General features: G+C 34.2%; 2 protein-coding genes across 6 annotated transcripts in view; one reads left to right on the top strand and one right to left on the bottom strand.

Annotated features, from left to right (window-relative positions):
- Positions 1–2,996, top strand: part of LOC112008312 (uncharacterized) — a 3,800-nt gene extending 804 nt beyond the window's left edge. Inside the window, exons 2-7 of the mRNA XM_065763433.1 lie at positions 97–190; positions 338–495; positions 604–655; positions 752–831; positions 915–1,008; positions 2,097–2,996. Of these exons, the coding sequence (XP_065619505.1) occupies positions 97–190; positions 338–495; positions 604–655; positions 752–831; positions 915–1,008; positions 2,097–2,662 (1,044 nt within the window). The 3' untranslated portion in view covers positions 2,663–2,996. The remainder of the gene's footprint in view (positions 1–96; positions 191–337; positions 496–603; positions 656–751; positions 832–914; positions 1,009–2,096) is intronic.
- A 3,224-nt stretch (positions 2,997–6,220) lies between these two features.
- On the bottom strand, positions 6,221–17,408 carry LOC111986374 (vegetative incompatibility protein HET-E-1-like). Of its 5 annotated transcripts, none has more exons than XM_065763770.1 (9): positions 16,858–17,408; positions 15,663–16,170; positions 14,244–15,341; positions 14,072–14,165; positions 13,767–13,924; positions 13,607–13,658; positions 13,431–13,510; positions 13,254–13,347; positions 6,221–7,120 (listed from the first exon to the last, which is right to left on the bottom strand). In XM_065763770.1, the coding sequence occupies exons 3-9, from the start codon at positions 15,252–15,254 to the stop codon at positions 6,555–6,557; spliced, it is 2,055 nt and encodes a 684-aa protein (XP_065619842.1). In that variant the 5' UTR covers positions 15,255–15,341; positions 15,663–16,170; positions 16,858–17,408; the 3' UTR covers positions 6,221–6,554. The 5 variants fall into 5 exon arrangements, with proteins under 5 accessions (XP_065619842.1, XP_065619838.1, XP_065619850.1 ...); XM_065763766.1 differs by lacking the exons at positions 13,254–13,347; positions 13,431–13,510; positions 13,607–13,658; ... (3 more) ...; positions 15,663–16,170; positions 16,858–17,408 and adding exons at positions 8,209–8,302; positions 8,386–8,465; positions 8,562–8,613; ... (3 more) ...; positions 10,618–11,125; positions 11,813–12,239; XM_065763778.1 differs by having other exon boundaries at positions 14,072–14,162; positions 14,244–16,170; positions 16,858–17,407.
- Between the last annotated feature and the right edge of the window lie 1,534 nt (positions 17,409–18,942).

The raw sequence follows: 18,942 nt of genomic DNA on the forward strand, positions 1-18,942 counted from the left end.
TCTTGGTCCAATTCAAATGTAAGTCTCTTGACAGTACTGGATTATCTTTGTATGTAAGTCTATAATGTGTTTAAAGCTAATCTAACTGTTTTGCAGCAGTGTCTTCTTTCATCATCCAAGGATAAAACCGTTCGTCTCTGGCAAGTGGGTTGCAACAAATGTTTAAATGTTTTCCATCACAATGATTACGGTAAATATGAGAAACAGAAGTTTTTATCTCCCTGTCTTGTATTCATTATAATAGATTGAACATATTGTTTCTCCTCCATTGAGAATATGATGCTTTATTGTGTCAATCAACATTAATATAGTTGTCTTGTTTTTTTAATGGAACCAGTGACATGCGTTCAATTCAATCCGGTTGATGACAATTACTTCGTCAGTGGCTCCATAGATGGAAAATTTCGTATTTGGGGAGTGTCTGAGAAGCGAGTTGTTGATTGGGATGATGTGCGAGATGTAATAACTGCTCTATGTTACCAGCCAGATGGAAAGGTATGACCTGGATATCTTGATCTCAGTATAATTTATATAGACTGCTCTGAAGATTACGATTTTAGGAGTTCATGCAATTAATCATATTTTACATTGTTATGCAAGCAGGGGATCATTGTTGGTTCAATCACAGGCACTTGCCACTTCTATGATGCATCAGGTACATCTTTATGTTGGATAGAGCCATTGATTTGTGCTGAGTCTTTCATTTTGTTTTTAACCTTGGAGTGCCTAAATTGGTCTTATGATGGTGTAGGCAAACATCTTGAGCTGGATGCTAAGATACATATTCAAGGTAGAAGAAAATCTTCTGCTAACAAGATAACTGGCATTCAGGTCCAATCTGCTCTTGCTATCTTAAATTCTTATTCTTGCTATGACATGATTTGCTAACATTGGGTATCCTTTCCTCCTTGCAGTTCTCACAGGAAATATCTCAGAGAGTAATGATAACATCAGAAGACTCCAAAATTCGTATATTTGACGGGATTGACATCATCCACAAATACAGAGGTAGAGGATTTTATAACATTAAGTTAACTTCCCTATTATATTTAATTCTCTGTAATTTAATCTTTTTATTTTACACAGAATTCCTTGACTAGTATCTGCTTATGCGTTTACCTTCTAAAAGATCATATGTCCTATGATGTATCTTTCTCATGTTTTCTTAATAGAGTTCGTAGTTTAATTAAGTACTGTTCCAAGTGATTGTGTGATTTGGACAGTCAGTTGTTGCAGCATATAAGAGATCAGTTGGTATTTGGAGATGTACTTGTAAATTGAACCCTATCATCATATGGGCTACATATTAGGATCAATTATTATGAATTGGTTGCATTCTCCACAATATATATGTATATTGTAATGTGTTTCTGTGTTATATGGGAGTTTTTTGATATCTAGTATGTTGTGTTTGGCAATCCTCAGCATATTTGGCCTGATATGGTACTGACAAAGGGATCGTGTTAATAAGATGTTTAGGAAATGTTACACACTTCAGCTCTTACTTAACTGCATTTTCTGTCATTATATTTCAGATCTGTCCTTTAAGAATGTTTGAGGATTGTTTCTTTATCTGAGTTTGGAAATCTGTATCAGTTAAGTTGATCCCTGTTAGAACTCAATGAGGTTACATTTAGTTATAGAAGTTTATCTTAAAGGACCTCCAATTTTATATGCAATACTGATCCTTTGAGTTTCATAAGCCTATCTAGTATCTACCTGTTAAGTGCCACCCCTCATTTATGATCATTTTATTCATTGTATTAGCGTGGAGAAAGTTGCCATGCACACATCCACATCCATGTTCATACATATAAACATTAACCATGATTCTATAAAATTCATTGCACACATACATTGCATTTGAATACCTTTCTTAAGCAGCCTCTACAGCTGTACTCTTGTCCGTTCCTGTTAGCATATGCCTGTTTGCACAGTTTTCTATTCCTTGGATAAATTAATGACTTTTTGTCTTAATTTTATGCATATTGACCCATAAGATTTACCATTTACCATTCATGCATGCATCTCCAATCTGAGATACTTATCTGTTATTTTGTCAATCTGAAGTCCTGAATTACTGCTGATTTCAACAGGTCTTCCAAAGTCAGGAAGTCAGATGTCAGCTTCAGTTGCTTCAGGTGGGAAACATATAATCTCAATTGGAGAGGACTCTCGAGTTTATGTCTGGAACCATCATGGGTTGTGCATCCCTTCGAAAAAAGAAACAAAATCTGTCCGTTCCTGTGAGCATTTCATCTCTGAAGGTGTGACTGTTGCAGTCCCTTGGTCAGGTTTGGGAATGGAACCAAGGAGCTCAGGGAGTGGTAGTCCCAAGTATTGCTCACGAACACTGGACCAAATAGAGGCTGCTTCTCGAGTCAGAGATTCAGAACGTTTTTCTCTTGGTAATTGGTTCTCTATGGATGGCCCATGCAGGGGCTCTGCAACATGGCCTGAAGAGAAACTTCCTGTGTGGGAAGTTCTAGGTTCAGAAGATGAATCTCATCATCAGCACCATCTAGGCCATGAGCTGCAGCACAACAATAATGCCCACAAACACATGGCTGTATCAGACACATGGGGGCTAGTGATTGTGACTGCTGGATGGGACGGAACAATCAGGACATTCTACAACTATGGATTGCCCATCAGGCTCTAGGAGTATTCTTGGATCAGCCTTGATGAAGAACTTTTATTTGTGACTTGTGAGCCACCTCACTGTCTGTCCATATAGAGTTTCACTAGGATATAAATGTGCGCAAGTTATTGATATTCAGCCAATATATTTTCCTAACCTTATCAGCATACTCAAAATTAGTAGAATGACTACCCTTTATAACATGTTTCATAAGCTTGTAGATTCTCACTTTGTCAATTTGCTTACCTGGTCTCTCTCAAGGAGACAGGCCATACAATTTTTCATTTCTTTACCTTTTGTAAATGATACCTGATGTACACAACACAGAAAATATATACAATTAAATTTTTGTCTACTTTACATTCTTCACTAAGAAAGAGGGTGTCTAATCTAATGCAAATAATAAGCTTTTGTTTTAGTTTTCATTTTTTAATTATATTAGTTTGGTGTAAGCTTGTTGTATTAGGTTTAAGGCTTGAGGGTTGAAGTAAATTATCTATACTTTTGTTTATGTTTTTTTGGTAAAGCGTCTATACTAATATAAGCTATAGAGATCAAGTTTTGATTTATTAAAACATGGACGGATCCAAGATTTTGTCTTCAGGGATCAAAACATAAATTAAAATTTGACTAATCAAAGTAAAATTAGTATATGAAAATAAAGTAGCATCTATTTGTTCCGTTTCAGGAAAAAAGAAAAAGAAAAAAGAAGTAGCATCTATTTGGTATTTAACCAAATATAACAAAAAGAAAGAGCAAAATAACTATTTATTTCAATTTAATTGCCTATGATATATTAAAATTAAACCCAACATTATTTTAAATTCTGAAAATCATATATAATTGAATTTGTATCAAATTTCATAGCAGATTCCCTCTTAACATATAAAATCAAAAATTTCATTGAAAAATATAATTATTTTGTTACAAAGTCTAATTTTGACAATATTCATAGTTAAAACTATTCATACACAATAGAAACTAGAAGAATAAATATAAATACTACTATTTTACAAGTTTGTAGACTATTGATTTTTAAATTCATACTAATGTATTAATTTAAGAACTCTAGAGATTCCTAATCTTACCCAAATGCGTTATTGTCTTAATCAAATACACAATTATTTGAATAATAATAAAAACAAACAATAACACTAAAACAATGAAAAATAGTCAAGTATGAGATTTTTTTTTGTTTTGTTCCTAAGATGATTTTTTTTTTTTTAATTTTCTTTGTTTTAGGAGTAGGCCACTAATTTACCAATCACAAATATGGCCTGGTGGCCAATTTATTTTGTTGATTTTTTGAGCATTGGTTGAGGGAGTTTTCAATTTTAGGAAGCAAGATATAAATGTTTTGAGCCTAAACTTTCAAGTCTAATTTATATTTGATATTAAAATTTTAAAATTTCTCCACTTCATCTTAAAGTAGTCCTGTCCCTAACCAAAAAAAAAAAAGGACCTTATTAAATACTTAGTTAACAATCGCGATTCCTTTTCCTAATGTTTTCCAAGAACCAAACCGAGGCAATGTCTAGGTAAGGATCAATATTTTCTCTAAACCATTTCATGATTTGAAACTAATATTATTTTCATCATAGACAATATCGTTGTGATGAATCTATTACCATTCCCTATCCCATTGATGCCCATGAGACTAGTTTATAGCAGCTTATTATCAGCAAGTATTCTATTTACTATATAAATCTATTTATATAATTCAGTCAATTTTTTTATTTAAAAATTTTAAAAAAAAAATCTCTTTCCTGATTGAGTCAGTGATGGAAATAAGTATGTGCGCAGTGAAAAATTAACGGATCTACTTCATTCTCAATCTATAACATGCACTATATAAATTTCAAAATTAGAGTATAAGAAAGCGTACCTTGAAGCAGTGAATTTCAAAACAAAGATCGAAGCACTTAGGAATACTTTTAATCTTCACTCCAATTGCACTAACGCCCAAGAAGTGTAAACTCTCAATTGGTTACAAAAGGAGAATTAAATTGAGTGACTTTCACTCACATACACTCACTTACAATGATGTGTGGCTTGGAGTGAGACCAAAATGGACCAATAAGACACTAGCTCCAACGGCTTTCGCTTTTCTGTCAACTCTTGAAAGTCCAAAGTTACCATTAACTATATTTAATACAACTATATAATATAGTTACACTCTAGGCCTTATTTATAAATTATATCCAAAACTTTATTGTACATGCAAACCCTTCATAAAATATTCGTAGTAATACAAATCATAAATGTGGATGCCACTTTGTAGATTACTACATCTTAATCCTTGAGTACCCGATTTAATCTTTTAATTTATTCATCATATATTTATGAAATCCAATTTCATAAATATATGCTTTAGTAATTTTTACCAAAGTGATTAGGCCTAACTCTCTGAATAACAAACCCATTAAACTTATCACAAGAGAATATTTTATATCTCCGTTAAGAGACTATGAATTCCATCTTGAGAATATATGTTCCATCAAACTAAATGTGGCTGCCCAACATACCAAGTTTTGACCGTTACTTTATCTCACTCCTAATATATCAAGGCAACCTACACTTCATGATCAAGTCCATTATTCTCTCAGGATTAAAAGTTCATGCAAATATAAGTCGTGAGATTATTATTTTCATTTTTTAGAAGAATAATGTCAATTTCAGTAGTGGCCTACTCCTAAAACAAAGAAAATTAAAAAAAAAAAAATCATCTTAGGAACAAAACAAAAAAAAATCTCATACTTGACTATTTTTCATTGTTTTAGTGTTATTGTTTGTTTTTATTATTATTCAAATAATTGTGTATTTGATTAAGACAATAACGCATTTGGGTAAGATTAGGAATCTCTAGAGTTCTTAAATTAATACATTAGTATGAATTTAAAAATCAATAGTCTACAAACTTGTAAAATAGTAGTATTTATATTTATTCTTCTAGTTTCTATTGTGTATGAATAGTTTTAACTATGAATATTGTCAAAATTAGACTTTGTAACAAAATAATTATATTTTTCAATGAAATTTTTGATTTTATATGTTAAGAGGGAATCTGCTATGAAATTTGATACAAATTCAATTATATATGATTTTCAGAATTTAAAATAATGTTGGGTTTAATTTTAATATATCATAGGCAATTAAATTGAAATAAATAGTTATTTTGCTCTTTCTTTTTGTTATATTTGGTTAAATACCAAATAGATGCTACTTCTTTTTTCTTTTTCTTTTTTCCTGAAACGGAACAAATAGATGCTACTTTATTTTCATATACTAATTTTACTTTGATTAGTCAAATTTTAATTTATGTTTTGATCCCTGAAGACAAAATCTTGGATCCGTCCATGTTTTAATAAATCAAAACTTGATCTCTATAGCTTATATTAGTATAGACGCTTTACCAAAAAAACATAAACAAAAGTATAGATAATTTACTTCAACCCTCAAGCCTTAAACCTAATACAACAAGCTTACACCAAACTAATATAATTAAAAAATGAAAACTAAAACAAAAGCTTATTATTTGCATTAGATTAGACACCCTCTTTCTTAGTGAAGAATGTAAAGTAGACAAAAATTTAATTGTATATATTTTCTGTGTTGTGTACATCAGGTATCATTTACAAAAGGTAAAGAAATGAAAAATTGCATGGCCTGTCTCCTTGAGATAGACCAGGTAAGCAAATTGACAAAGTGAGAATCTACAAGCTTATGAAACATGTTATAAAGGGTAGTCATTCTACTAATTTTGAGTATGCTGATAAGGTTAGGAAAATATATTGGCTGAATATCAATAACTTGCGCACATTTATATCCTAGTGAAACTCTATATGGACAGACAGTGAGGTGGCTCACAAGTCACAAATAAAAGTTCTTCATCAAGGCTGATCCAAGAATACTCCTAGAGCCTGATGGGCAATCCATAGTTGTAGAATGTCCTGATTGTTCCGTCCCATCCAGCAGTCACAATCACTAGCCCCCATGTGTCTGATACAGCCATGTGTTTGTGGGCATTATTGTTGTGCTGCAGCTCATGGCCTAGATGGTGCTGATGATGAGATTCATCTTCTGAACCTAGAACTTCCCACACAGGAAGTTTCTCTTCAGGCCATGTTGCAGAGCCCCTGCATGGGCCATCCATAGAGAACCAATTACCAAGAGAAAAACGTTCTGAATCTCTGACTCGAGAAGCAGCCTCTATTTGGTCCAGTGTTCGTGAGCAATACTTGGGACTACCACTCCCTGAGCTCCTTGGTTCCATTCCCAAACCTGACCAAGGGACTGCAAAAGTCACACCTTCAGAGATGAAATGCTCACAGGAACGGACAGATTTTGTTTCTTTTTTCGAAGGGATGCACAACCCATGATGGTTCCAGACATAAACTCGAGAGTCCTCTCCAATTGAGATTATATGTTTCCCACCTGAAGCAACTGAAGCTGACATCTGACTTCCTGACTTTGGAAGACCTGTTGAAATCAGCAGTAATTCAGGACTTCAGATTGACAAAATAACAGATAAGTATCTCAGATTGGAGATGCATGCATGAATGGTAAATGGTAAATCTTATGGGTCAATATGCATAAAATTAAGACAAAAAGTCATTAATTTATCCAAGGAATAGAAAACTGTGCAAACAGGCATATGCAAACAGGAACGGACAAGAGTACAGCTGTAGAGGCTGCTTAAGAAAGGTATTCAAATGCAATGTATGTGTGCAATGAATTTTATAGAATCATGGTTAATGTTTATATGTATGAACATGGATGTGGATGTGTGCATGGCAACTTTCTCCACGCTAATACAATGAATAAAATGATCATAAATGAGGGGTGGCGCTTAACAGGTAGATACTAGATAGGCTTATGAAACTCAAAGGATCAGTATTGCATATAAAATTGGAGGTCCTTTAAGATAAACTTCTATAACTAAATGTAACCTCATTGAGTTCTAACAGGGATCAACTTAACTGATACAGATATCCAAACTCAGATAAAGAAACAATCCTCAAACATTCTTAAAGGACAGATCTGAAATATAATGACAGAAAATGCAGTTAAGTAAGAGCTGAAGTGTGTAACATTTCCTAAACATCTTATTAACACGATCCCTTTGTCAGTACCATATCAGGCCAAATATGCTGAGGATTGCCAAACACAACATACTAGATATCAAAAGACTCCCATAAAACACAGAAACACATTACAATATACATATATATTGTGGAGAATGCAACCAATTCATAATAATTGATCCTAATATGTAGCCCATATGATGATAGGGTTCAATTTACAAGTACATCTCCAAATACCAACTGATCTCTTATATGCTGCAACAACTGACTGTCCAAATCACACAATCACTTGGAACAGTACTTAATTAAACTACGAACTCTATTAAGAAAACATGAGAAAGATACATCATAGGACATATGATCTTTTAGAAGGTAAACGCATAAGCAGATACTAGTCAAGGAATTCTGTGTAAAATAAAAAGATTAAATTACAGAGAATTAAATATAATAGGGAAGTTAACTTAATGTTATAAAATCCTCTACCTCTGTATTTGTGGATGATGTCAATCCCGTCAAATATACGAATTTTGGAGTCTTCTGATGTTATCATTACTCTCTGAGATATTTCCTGTGAGAACTGCAAGGAGGAAAGGATACCCAATGTTAGCAAATCATGTCATAGCAAGAATAAGAATTTAAGATAGCAAGAGCAGATTGGACCTGAATGCCAGTTATCTTGTTAGCAGAAGATTTTCTTCTACCTTGAATATGTATCTTAGCATCCAGCTCAAGATGTTTGCCTACACCATCATAAGACCAATTTAGGCACTCCAAGGTTAAAAACAAAATGAAAGACTCAGCACAAATCAATGGCTCTATCCAACATAAAGATGTACCTGATGCATCATAGAAGTGGCAAGTGCCTGTGATTGAACCAACAATGATCCCCTGCTTGCATAACAATGTAAAATATGATTAATTGCATGAACTCCTAAAATCGTAATCTTCAGAGCAGTCTATATAAATTATACTGAGATCAAGATATCCAGGTCATACCTTTCCATCTGGCTGGTAACATAGAGCAGTTATTACATCTCGCACATCATCCCAATCAACAACTCGCTTCTTAGACACTCCCCAAATACGAAATTTTCCATCTATGGAGCCACTGACGAAGTAATTGTCATCAATCGGATTGAATTGAACGCATGTCACTGGTTCCATTAAAAAAACAAGACAACTATATTAATGTTGATTGACACAATAAAGCATCATATTCTCAATGGAGGAGAAACAATATGTTCAATCTATTATAATGAATACAAGACAGGGAGATAAAAACTTCTGTTTCTCATATTTACCGTAATCATTGTGATGGAAAACATTTAAACATTTGTTGCAACCCACTTGCCAGAGACGAACGGTTTTATCCTTGGATGATGAAAGAAGACACTGCTGCAAAACAGTTAGATTAGCTTTAAACACATTATAGACTTACATACAAAGATAATCCAGTACTGTCAAGAGACTTACATTTGAATTGGACCAAGACAGATCCAAGACATCACTAGAATGGCCATGAAATTCTTGCAGGGGTGACTCTTTGATGTGAAAAACCTTATCAGGAATGACAATGGAGGCATGGCTTGTCTTTTTTCCACCAAAAGTGAACTTGCCTCCTTTCACTTTTATACTAGAATTGCCTTCAATAATTAAATCATTGTATGAGGCTTCTGCTGATGTAACACGCCAAATACGTACAATCCCATCTTCACCACCACTTGCTAGATACTGGCCATCTGGACTAAACTTCATTGTCCAAATTAAGCCCCTGTGTGCACAAATCTCTTGCCCATTATAAAGAGCAGTAAGCTCCATGTACCTCTTCTTGTTCTGCCACACCTTCGCTCGTTTTATCTTAGGTGTTTCATAATTGGTTTTTGATACCTCAGTTACAAATGTATCTCCTCTTCCCTTCCTTTTGTTGACTAAGTGTTTTAACCAACTTTTGAATTTCCTTTTACCCACATCTAACATATTATATGCTTGTACATTAGCAAGAGTATCATTCTCTACACATTTTCTAGCAGAAGTTGAAAGCAAAGTGTCCTCCCCATTGAGAATTACTTTCTGTTCATCTTCTTCTTTTCCTTCCAATACATCAAGCATGGCATTTGCTTCATTGCCCCTCTCATTTCTACAACAAACCAATTTTTCCTCCGCACAATCAATAGATGAAATGCTAGAGCTTGAGACTGCTCCACTGCATTCCGTAAGCCTGTCCAATCCCATCATCTCTGATAAGCCACCAATGTCCATTTCATTCTCCTCACCACAAATCCTAGCAGCACCAAATTCAGCTAAACCCATCCCATGTAGAAAACTCTCTCGTCTGTCCTTAACACTTAGCGGTTCTTTCATCCAAATACCATACTCTAAATTTACAGAATCTAACTCTTCTTTACCTACAATTGATCCTTCAGACGACAAATGATCCACCGAGTCAAAGAACACATCAAATTCTCCCTCATCAGAGCTCAGCATGTCTTGTACTTAAGACCAATATTCCACATCAAAACCACTCTCCTAAACACTCCCTCTAGTATGCTCTTGAAGCAGAAGTTGGAATCCCTTAAATACCCAACAAAGCCCAAATTAACGGACCGAGTTTTATTGGCTAATTACACAAACAATAGGTATCCACAGGTTGTAATTGAACTGTATATATAATTATAAATATTTTACAGGCATGGACAAATAGTAGGAACCAACTACCAAACCCAAGAGCCTACCAATGAGAACCGTTTTTCACATGTTCTAAAGCTCCAATATATGAATCCCAACACTAAGATTTGCATTAAAAAACAATAGCCATAACCCAAAAATCCGGAAGTGCTAGAATAATGAAATACAGGAAACAAAGATCAAAGCTGCAAGGTTCGAAGGTTGTACCTCGGCTTCAGTGCAAAGCAACAGTGAAAATTCAACACTATCACCGACCCTCCTATAATTGTGGCCAATGCAACACCTCCAAGGTCAAATTCCACACCTTTAAGCACATAACAAAACAAACCCAATACTCTTTTCAACTTTCAACTCTTCCAAGTGCTTTGTACTGAACCCCTTACAGACTCATTGTGAGGTCGGCACATAGAGAGAGGTTCAAAAAGTATATAGGAATTTATAGAAGAGAGATTGGCGGAAGAAGGAAAGGTGGGAACAGATAAAACGGTGTGCAATAAAAAGATTAAAACTTTGGCTGTGACAAATGGCACTTCTTAGGAAACAAACCTCGAGATCTGGGTTTTGGAATGTAGTAACCAGTAACAATTAACAAACTGAGACCCGGGAAACAAAAGAAGCTAGAGTACTGTCGTGTTTCTGCAACCACTCTACTCTACTTCTACTACTGCTGTCTTTTGGTCCTTAAAAAGTTAAAGCCAGAGCCCACCACCAATCTCTGTGACATAAAAATGGAAATGAAAATTTCATTAATATTCATTTCAGATACCCAATTAGTTTCTTTCTTTATTTATTTAATTTTGTTTAAGTTTTATGGTAATAGTATTAAATTAAATCGAGAAACACTATGCGTAAACAATCTCATAGAAAACCAAAATAGCAACATCAATAATTTAATAATATAAACATATGAATCTTACATATCCAAATAAGGAAAATTTTAACATGTCCCTAAAGTTTTGTTTTAATTACACATTTTCCTAAAGTTAAAATAACCCATAGCAAGAAATTGAAAAACAAATCAATATTTTTGAGTCCCACTTGAGGAAATGTTGAGCTTAATGTAACTTTTCAGATATCTAATAGAAAAATTATAATGAAATTCACAGACCGGCCCAATTAGCAAATAGAAAGAAAATAAGTTTAGAACCCCAAGTCTAATTGAACCCATTCAACATAATTCAAGTTTAGGATTTTATTTATTTATTTATTTATTAAAATAAACTTAAGATATGTCTTTTTTAATCTTTATGGTGTAGTAGAAGAGTAAGAATTTTTGGAGGCCTGGTGGTGAAGTTATAAAACCAAGTCAGTTGTGCTGACATTTAATGAAGCTTTTTGAAAATTTCTATAAGCATTAATGGCGATGGAATTGCAACGAAAAGCATCAAAAAGGAAAACGAACCAGACAGACAGCCACTGAGAAAAACAACGCAAGCCCCTCTCTCATGATACCATTCCTACACTACTAGACTAGCACCCACAACTATAATTACCACCACCATTATGAAAGCAAGTGCTAGTAACTGTGAGAGAGAGAGAGAGAGAGTTTGGTGTAGCGGGGTGGCACTTGTGGCTCAAGGGTCATACTAAATTACTAATGGTGCCAGAAATCGTTTTTTCTAGGTGAGGGTTTTAGGGTCTCTGCCCTCTCTCTCTCTCGTGTGTGGGCCGCATGGAATCGGTTCTGATTTATCAAAAAAAATATATTGGGCTTTGTGTTGCAGAGTGTGTTTTGTGCCGCGCCATTAAAGGTACAGGTTGTTTAATGAAGCTAGCTAGCTAGGCTGTTCTGCTAAGCTAAAATCTCTTTGTAATGGTTTTTTGGGCTTGGTGTTGTTCTTCTCTTTTGTGTCTTTAGAGAGCAGATTTCCGGATTTTGGGGGCTCATGTTTTTGTAAATAATTAATGATCTTAACAGGTAGATACTAGATAGGCTTATGAAACTCAAAGGATCAGTATTGCATATAAAATTGGAGGTCCTTTAAGATAAACTTCTATAACTAAATGTAACCTCATTGAGTTCTAACAGGGATCAACTTAACTGATACAGATATCCAAACTCAGATAAAGAAACAATCCTCAAACATTCTTAAAGGACAGATCTGAAATATAATGACAGAAAATGCAGTTAAGTAAGAGCTGAAGTGTGTAACATTTCCTAAACATCTTATTAACACGATCCCTTTGTCAGTACCATATCAGGCCAAATATGCTGAGGATTGCCAAACACAACATACTAGATATCAAAAGACTCCCATAAAACACAGAAACACATTACAATATACATATATATTGTGGAGAATGCAACCAATTCATAATAATTGATCCTAATATGTAGCCCATATGATGATAGGGTTCAATTTACAAGTACATCTCCAAATACCAACTGATCTCTTATATGCTGCAACAACTGGCTGTCCAAATCACACAATCACTTGGAACAGTACTTAATTAAACTACGAACTCTATTAAGAAAACATGAGAAAGATACATCGTAGGACATATGATCTTTTAGAAGGTAAACGCATAAGCAAATACTAGTCAAGGAATTCTGTGTAAAATAAAAAGATTAAATTACAGAGAATTAAATATAATAGGGAAGTTAAGAATGCAGGAATGAATGACAGTTTGTTAAATGCAGCATTTTTAATCCTACTATAGCACAGTATTAACTTAATGATACATTGTAGTAAATTTAAATTCTGTTTTGAGATCTCAGTTTTATTCTGTTAACAAAGTTAATGCTGTAAGTAACGTCAAGAATAAAATGGAATGATGCCTTGTGTGAATAAAAACAGAAATTCACACTAACAGTATCAACTTAATGTTATAAAATCCTCTACCTCTGTATTTGTGGATGATGTCAATCCTGTCAAATATACGAATTTTGGAGTCTTCTGATGTTATCATTACTCTCTGAGATATTTCCTGTGAGAACTGCAAGGAGGAAAGGATACCCAATGTTAGCAAATCATGTCATAGCAAGAATAAGAATTTAAGATAGCAAGAGCAGATTGGACCTGAATGCCAGTTATCTTGTTAGCAGAAGATTTTCTTCTACCTTGAATATGTATCTTAGCATCCAGCTCAAGATGTTTGCCTACACCATCATAAGACCAATTTAGGCACTCCAAGGTTAAAAACAAAATGAAAGACTCAACACAAATCAATGGCTCTATCCAACATAAAGATGTACCTGATGCATCATAGAAGTGGCAAGTGCCTGTAATTGAACCAACAATGATCCCCTGCTTGCATAACAATGTAAAATATGATTAATTGCATGAACTCCTAAAATCGTAATCTTCAGAGCAGTCTATATAAATTATACTGAGATCAAGATATCCAGGTCATACCTTTCCATCTGGCTGGTAACATAGAGCAGTTATTACATCTCGCACATCATCCCAATCAACAACTCGCTTCTCAGACACTCCCCAAATACGAAATTTTCCATCTATGGAGCCACTGACGAAGTAATTGTCATCAACCGGATTGAATTGAACGCATGTCACTGGTTCCATTAAAAAAACAAGACAACTATATTAATGTTGATTGACACAATAAAGCATCATATTCTCAATGGAGGAGAAACAATATGTTCAATCTATTATAATGAATACAAGAAAGGGAGATAAAAACTTCTGTTTCTCATATTTACCGTAATCATTGTGATGGAAAACATTTAAACATTTGTTGCAACCCACTTGCCAGAGACGAACGGTTTTATCCTTGGATGATGAAAGAAGACACTGCTGCAAAACAGTTAGATTAGCTTTAAACACATTATAGACTTACATACAAAGATAATCAAGTACTGTCAAGAGACTTACATTTGAATTGGACCAAGAAAGATCCAAGACATCACTAGAATGGCCATGAAATTCTTGCAGGGGTGACTCTTTGATGTGAAAAACCTTATCAGGAATGACAATGGAGGCATGGCTTGTCTTTTTTCCACCAAAAGTGAACTTGCCTCCTTTCACTTTTATACTAGAATTGCCTTCAATAATTAAATCATTGTATGAGGCTTCTGCTGATGTAACACGCCAAATACGTACAATCCCATCTTCACCACCACTTGCTAGATACTGGCCATCTGGACTAAACTTCATTGTCCAAATTAAGCCCCTGTGTGCACAAATCTCTTGCCCATTATAAAGAGCAGTAAGCTCCATGTACCTCTTCTTGTTCTGCCACACCTTCGCTCGTTTTATCTTAGGTGTTTCATAATTGGTTTTTGATACCTCAGTTACAAATGTATCTCCTCTTCCCTTCCTTTTGTTGACTAAGTGTTTTAACCAACTTTTGAATTTCCTTTTACCCACATCTAACATATTATATGCTTGTACATTAGCAAGAGTATCATTCTCTACACATTTTCTAGCAGAAGTTGAAAGCAAAGTGTCCTCCCCATTGAGAATTACTTTCTGTTCATCTTCTTCTTTTCCTTCCAATACATCAAGCATGGCATTTGCTTCATTGCCCCTCTCATTTCTACAACAAACCAATTTTTCCTCCGCACAATCAATAGATGAAATGCTAGAGCTTGAGACTGCTCCACTGCATTCCGTAAGCCTGTCCAATCCCATCATCTCTGATAAGCCACCAATGTCCATTTCATTCTCCTCACCACAAATCCTAGCAGCACCAAATTCAGCTAAACCCATCCCATGTAGAAAACTCTCTCGTCTGTCCTTAACACTTAGCGGTTCTTTCATCCAAATACCATACTCTAAATTTACAGAATCTAACTCTTCTTTACCTACAATTGATCCTTCAGACGACAAATGATCCACCGAGTCAAAGAACACATCAAATTCTCCCTCATCAGAGCTCAGCATGTCTTGTACTTAAGACCAATATTCCACATCAAAACCACTCTCCTAAACACTCCCTCTAGTATGCTCTTGAAGCAGAAGTTGGAATCCCTTAAATACCCAACAAAGCCCAAATTAACGGACCGAGTTTTATTGGCTAATTACACAAACAATAGGTATCCACAGGTTGTAATTGAACTGTATATATAATTATAAATATTTTACAGGCATGGACAAATAGTAGGAACCAACTACCAAACCCAAGAGCCTACCAATGAGAACCGTTTTTCACATGTTCTAAAGCTCCAATATATGAATCCCAACACTAAGATTTGCATTAAAAAACAATAGCCATAACCCAAAAATCCGGAAGTGCTAGAATAATGAAATACAGGAAACAAAGATCAAAGCTGCAAGGTTCGAAGGTTGTACCTCGGCTTCAGTGCAAAGCAACAGTGAAAATTCAACACTATCACCGACCCTCCTATAATTGTGGCCAATGCAACACCTCCAAGGTCAAATTCCACACCTTTAAGCACATAACAAAACAAACCCAATACTCTTTTCAACTTTCAACTCTTCCAAGTGCTTTGTACTGAACCCCTTACAGACTCATTGTGAGGTCGGCACATAGAGAGAGGTTCAAAAAGTATATAAGAATTTATAGAAGAGAGATTGGCGGAAGAAGGAAAGGTGGGAACAGATAAAACGGTGTGCAATAAAAAGATTAAAACTTTGGCTGTGACAAATGGCACTTCTTAGGAAACAAACCTCGAGATCTGGGTTTTGGAATGTAGTAACCAGTAACAATTAACAAACTGAGACCCGGGAAACAAAAGAAGCTAGAGTACTGTCGTGTTTCTGCAACCACTCTACTCTACTTCTACTACTGCTGTCTTTTGGTCCTTAAAAAGTTAAAGCCAGAGCCCACCACCAATCTCTGTGACATAAAAATGGAAATGAAAATTTCATTAATATTCATTTCAGATACCCAATTAGTTTCTTTCTTTATTTATTTAATTTTGTTTAAGTTTTATGGTAATAGTATTAAATTAAATCGAGAAACACTATGCGTAAACAATCTCATAGAAAACCAAAATAGCAACATCAATAATTTAATAATATAAACATATGAATCTTACATATCCAAATAAGGAAAATTTTAACATGTCCCTAAAGTTTTGTTTTAATTACACATTTTCCTAAAGTTAAAATAACCCATAGCAAGAAATTGAAAAACAAATCAATATTTTTGAGTCCCACTTGAGGAAATGTTGAGCTTAATGTAACTTTTCAGATATCTAATAGAAAAATTATAATGAAATTCACAGACCGGCCCAATTAGCAAATAGAAAGAAAATAAGTTTAGAACCCCAAGTCTAATTGAACCCATTCAACATAATTCAAGTTTAGGATTTTATTTATTTATTTATTAATTAAAATAAACTTAAGATATGTCTTTTTTAATCTTTATGGTGTAGTAGAAGAGTAAGAATTTTTGGAGGCCTGGTGGTGAAGTTATAAAACCAAGTCAGTTGTGCTGACATTTAATGAAGCTTTTTGAAAATTTCTATAAGCATTAATGGCGATGGAATTGCAACGAAAAGCATCAAAAAGGAAAACGAACCAGACAGACAGCCACTGAGAAAAACAACGCAAGCCCCTCTCTCATGATACCATTCCTACACTACTAGACTAGCACCCACAACTATAATTACCACCACCATTATGAAAGCAAGTGCTAGTAACTGAGAGAGAGAGAGAGAGAGAGAGAGAGAGAGTTTGGTGTAGCGGGGTGGCACTTGTGGCTCAAGGGTCATACTAAATTACTAATGGTGCCAGAAATCGTTTTTTCTAGGTGAGGGTTTTAGGGTCTCTGACCTCTCTCTCTCTCTCTCTCGTGTGTGGGCCGCATGGAATCGGTTCTGATTTATCAAAAAAAATATATTGGGCTTTGTGTTGCAGAGTGTGTTTTGTGCCGCGCCATTAAAGGTACAGGTTGTTTAATGAAGCTAGCTAGCTAGGCTGTTCTGCTAAGCTAAAATCTCTTTGTAATGGTTTTTTGGGCTTGGTGTTGTTCTTCTCTTTTGTGTCTTTAGAGAGCAGATTTCCGGATTTTGGGGGCTCATGTTTTTGTAAATAATTAATGAAAAATGCTAATTAGTGCTTTTAAAAACATTCGTTAGCATGACCTATAATTAATTAAACCAAAGCAATTAATGAAGTTTACTTTTTTATTTTTCAACACACAGAAAAAGATAAAAAATAAAAGAGGCATAAATTGGATCGGATAGACCTCATTCAGCTAAGCTTCCTATGTTTCTATCTTCTAGTTTCCATAAGTACCATCCCACAGCTTTTTGTTTGCTTTATGATTCCCTCAAATCCAATGCAATCCCCATTTTGCTCCTTTCTGTAAAGGGTTTCACTTAAAAAGGAAAATACCGTATTTTGAAAACGAGTTTGTCTTTTATTGGTGAATTTTTTTGGGAACCAATAAATATAAGTAAATATCGTACTGCATATTGACTACATGATTCAATATACCCATGAGATGAAGTAACCCACGTTATGCAAAGGTATAACAGAGAAACCTTTGGCAAAGTGAGTTGTGTATCTTTGCCATTGCAAAATTAAATTTTATTACCACTACCTCTTTTTTTTTCTTTTGGGTTATGGTTTCCTTGGAACCATTCGGAAGAAGCATGGAATTTAAGAGATAGATGTACGGACGGTTCAGTGTTAATGTGTGTGGTTGAGAGTCGAGAGACTGGATAAGATGGATCATAGTCGTCCACATCATTATCAATGGCTGGCACATAGAGATATATTATATTATTTCCTTGCTTCTGTCGTTTTGAAGCTTCCAAAATTCTCGGTGTCTATGGACTATGGCCACGATTGTGAGCATTGTTTCTCAATTCTCAACCATTGATTTCATACCATTTTGGTGGGGGTAAGCTATGCACAAGAATGACTTTGTGAGGAACAAATTATAATTAAAGTAATAAGAAGAAACAAAAAAGAGACAACAAAAAGAAGAAAAAAGAATCACATGGATAGAGCCAGAGCCACATTAAGACAAAGGAATAAAGTCTTCTAGGGTTTTTAATATCTTTTAAGAAATTTATTAATATGTGACCTCCTATCATTCTGTTCAAATGCAAAACGATCCCTCTACTGTAATTTGTAATAAAAAGCACTTAATTTACATATATTTTTAAAGAAAAAAAAAATTGATTTATTTATAAATTACTCGTATATATTTTGAATTCTTTGTCAATTTTAGCATGAGTTTTACTATTATTTATCACTCAATTATCAACATTTATACAGCAACAAAAGACAAATTCATATAGTTAAAGAAAAATATTACAGAAAATCTAAGACTTGCATAAGTATCAACCAATGTATTCCTTTCATTCCTTCATATAATCTTAAATCTGATTATTTTGATTGTGCTCAACTTGTTAAATTCTAAATAATTATACAAACAAAATGAAATAATCATCTTTTTATTTTATTATATATATATATATATATTTTTTTTTTTTATGAAAGAAAAATATTTTTTTAAGCTATCATTAATGTTCTAATAAGTTGCTAACTTGCTAGTTGCTATATTGACATTGAAACTTTACATATTTTTAGGCTTCTTTTTTTGAGAAATAATATCTTTGCATTAATAGATAATGCAAACTAACAAATGTGA

Source organism: Quercus suber, unplaced genomic scaffold (genome assembly GCF_002906115.3).
Source record: "Quercus suber isolate HL8 unplaced genomic scaffold, Cork oak 2.0 scaffold_21, whole genome shotgun sequence".
NCBI lineage: Eukaryota > Viridiplantae > Streptophyta > Magnoliopsida > Fagales > Fagaceae > Quercus > Quercus suber.

Excerpts from the sequence above, each read along its gene's own strand:
- LOC111986374 (XM_065763770.1), bottom strand. The coding sequence starts at position 15,254 with ATGCTGAGCTCTGATGAGGGAGAATTTGATGTGTTCTTTGACTCGGTG. Across the intron at positions 13,511-13,606 it reads CCACTTCTATGATGCATCAG|GCAAACATCTTGAGCTGGAT; the intron begins GTACATCTTTAT and ends ATGATGGTGTAG. Across the intron at positions 7,121-13,253 it reads CATCATCCACAAATACAGAG|GTCTTCCAAAGTCAGGAAGT; the intron begins GTAGAGGATTTT and ends TGATTTCAACAG.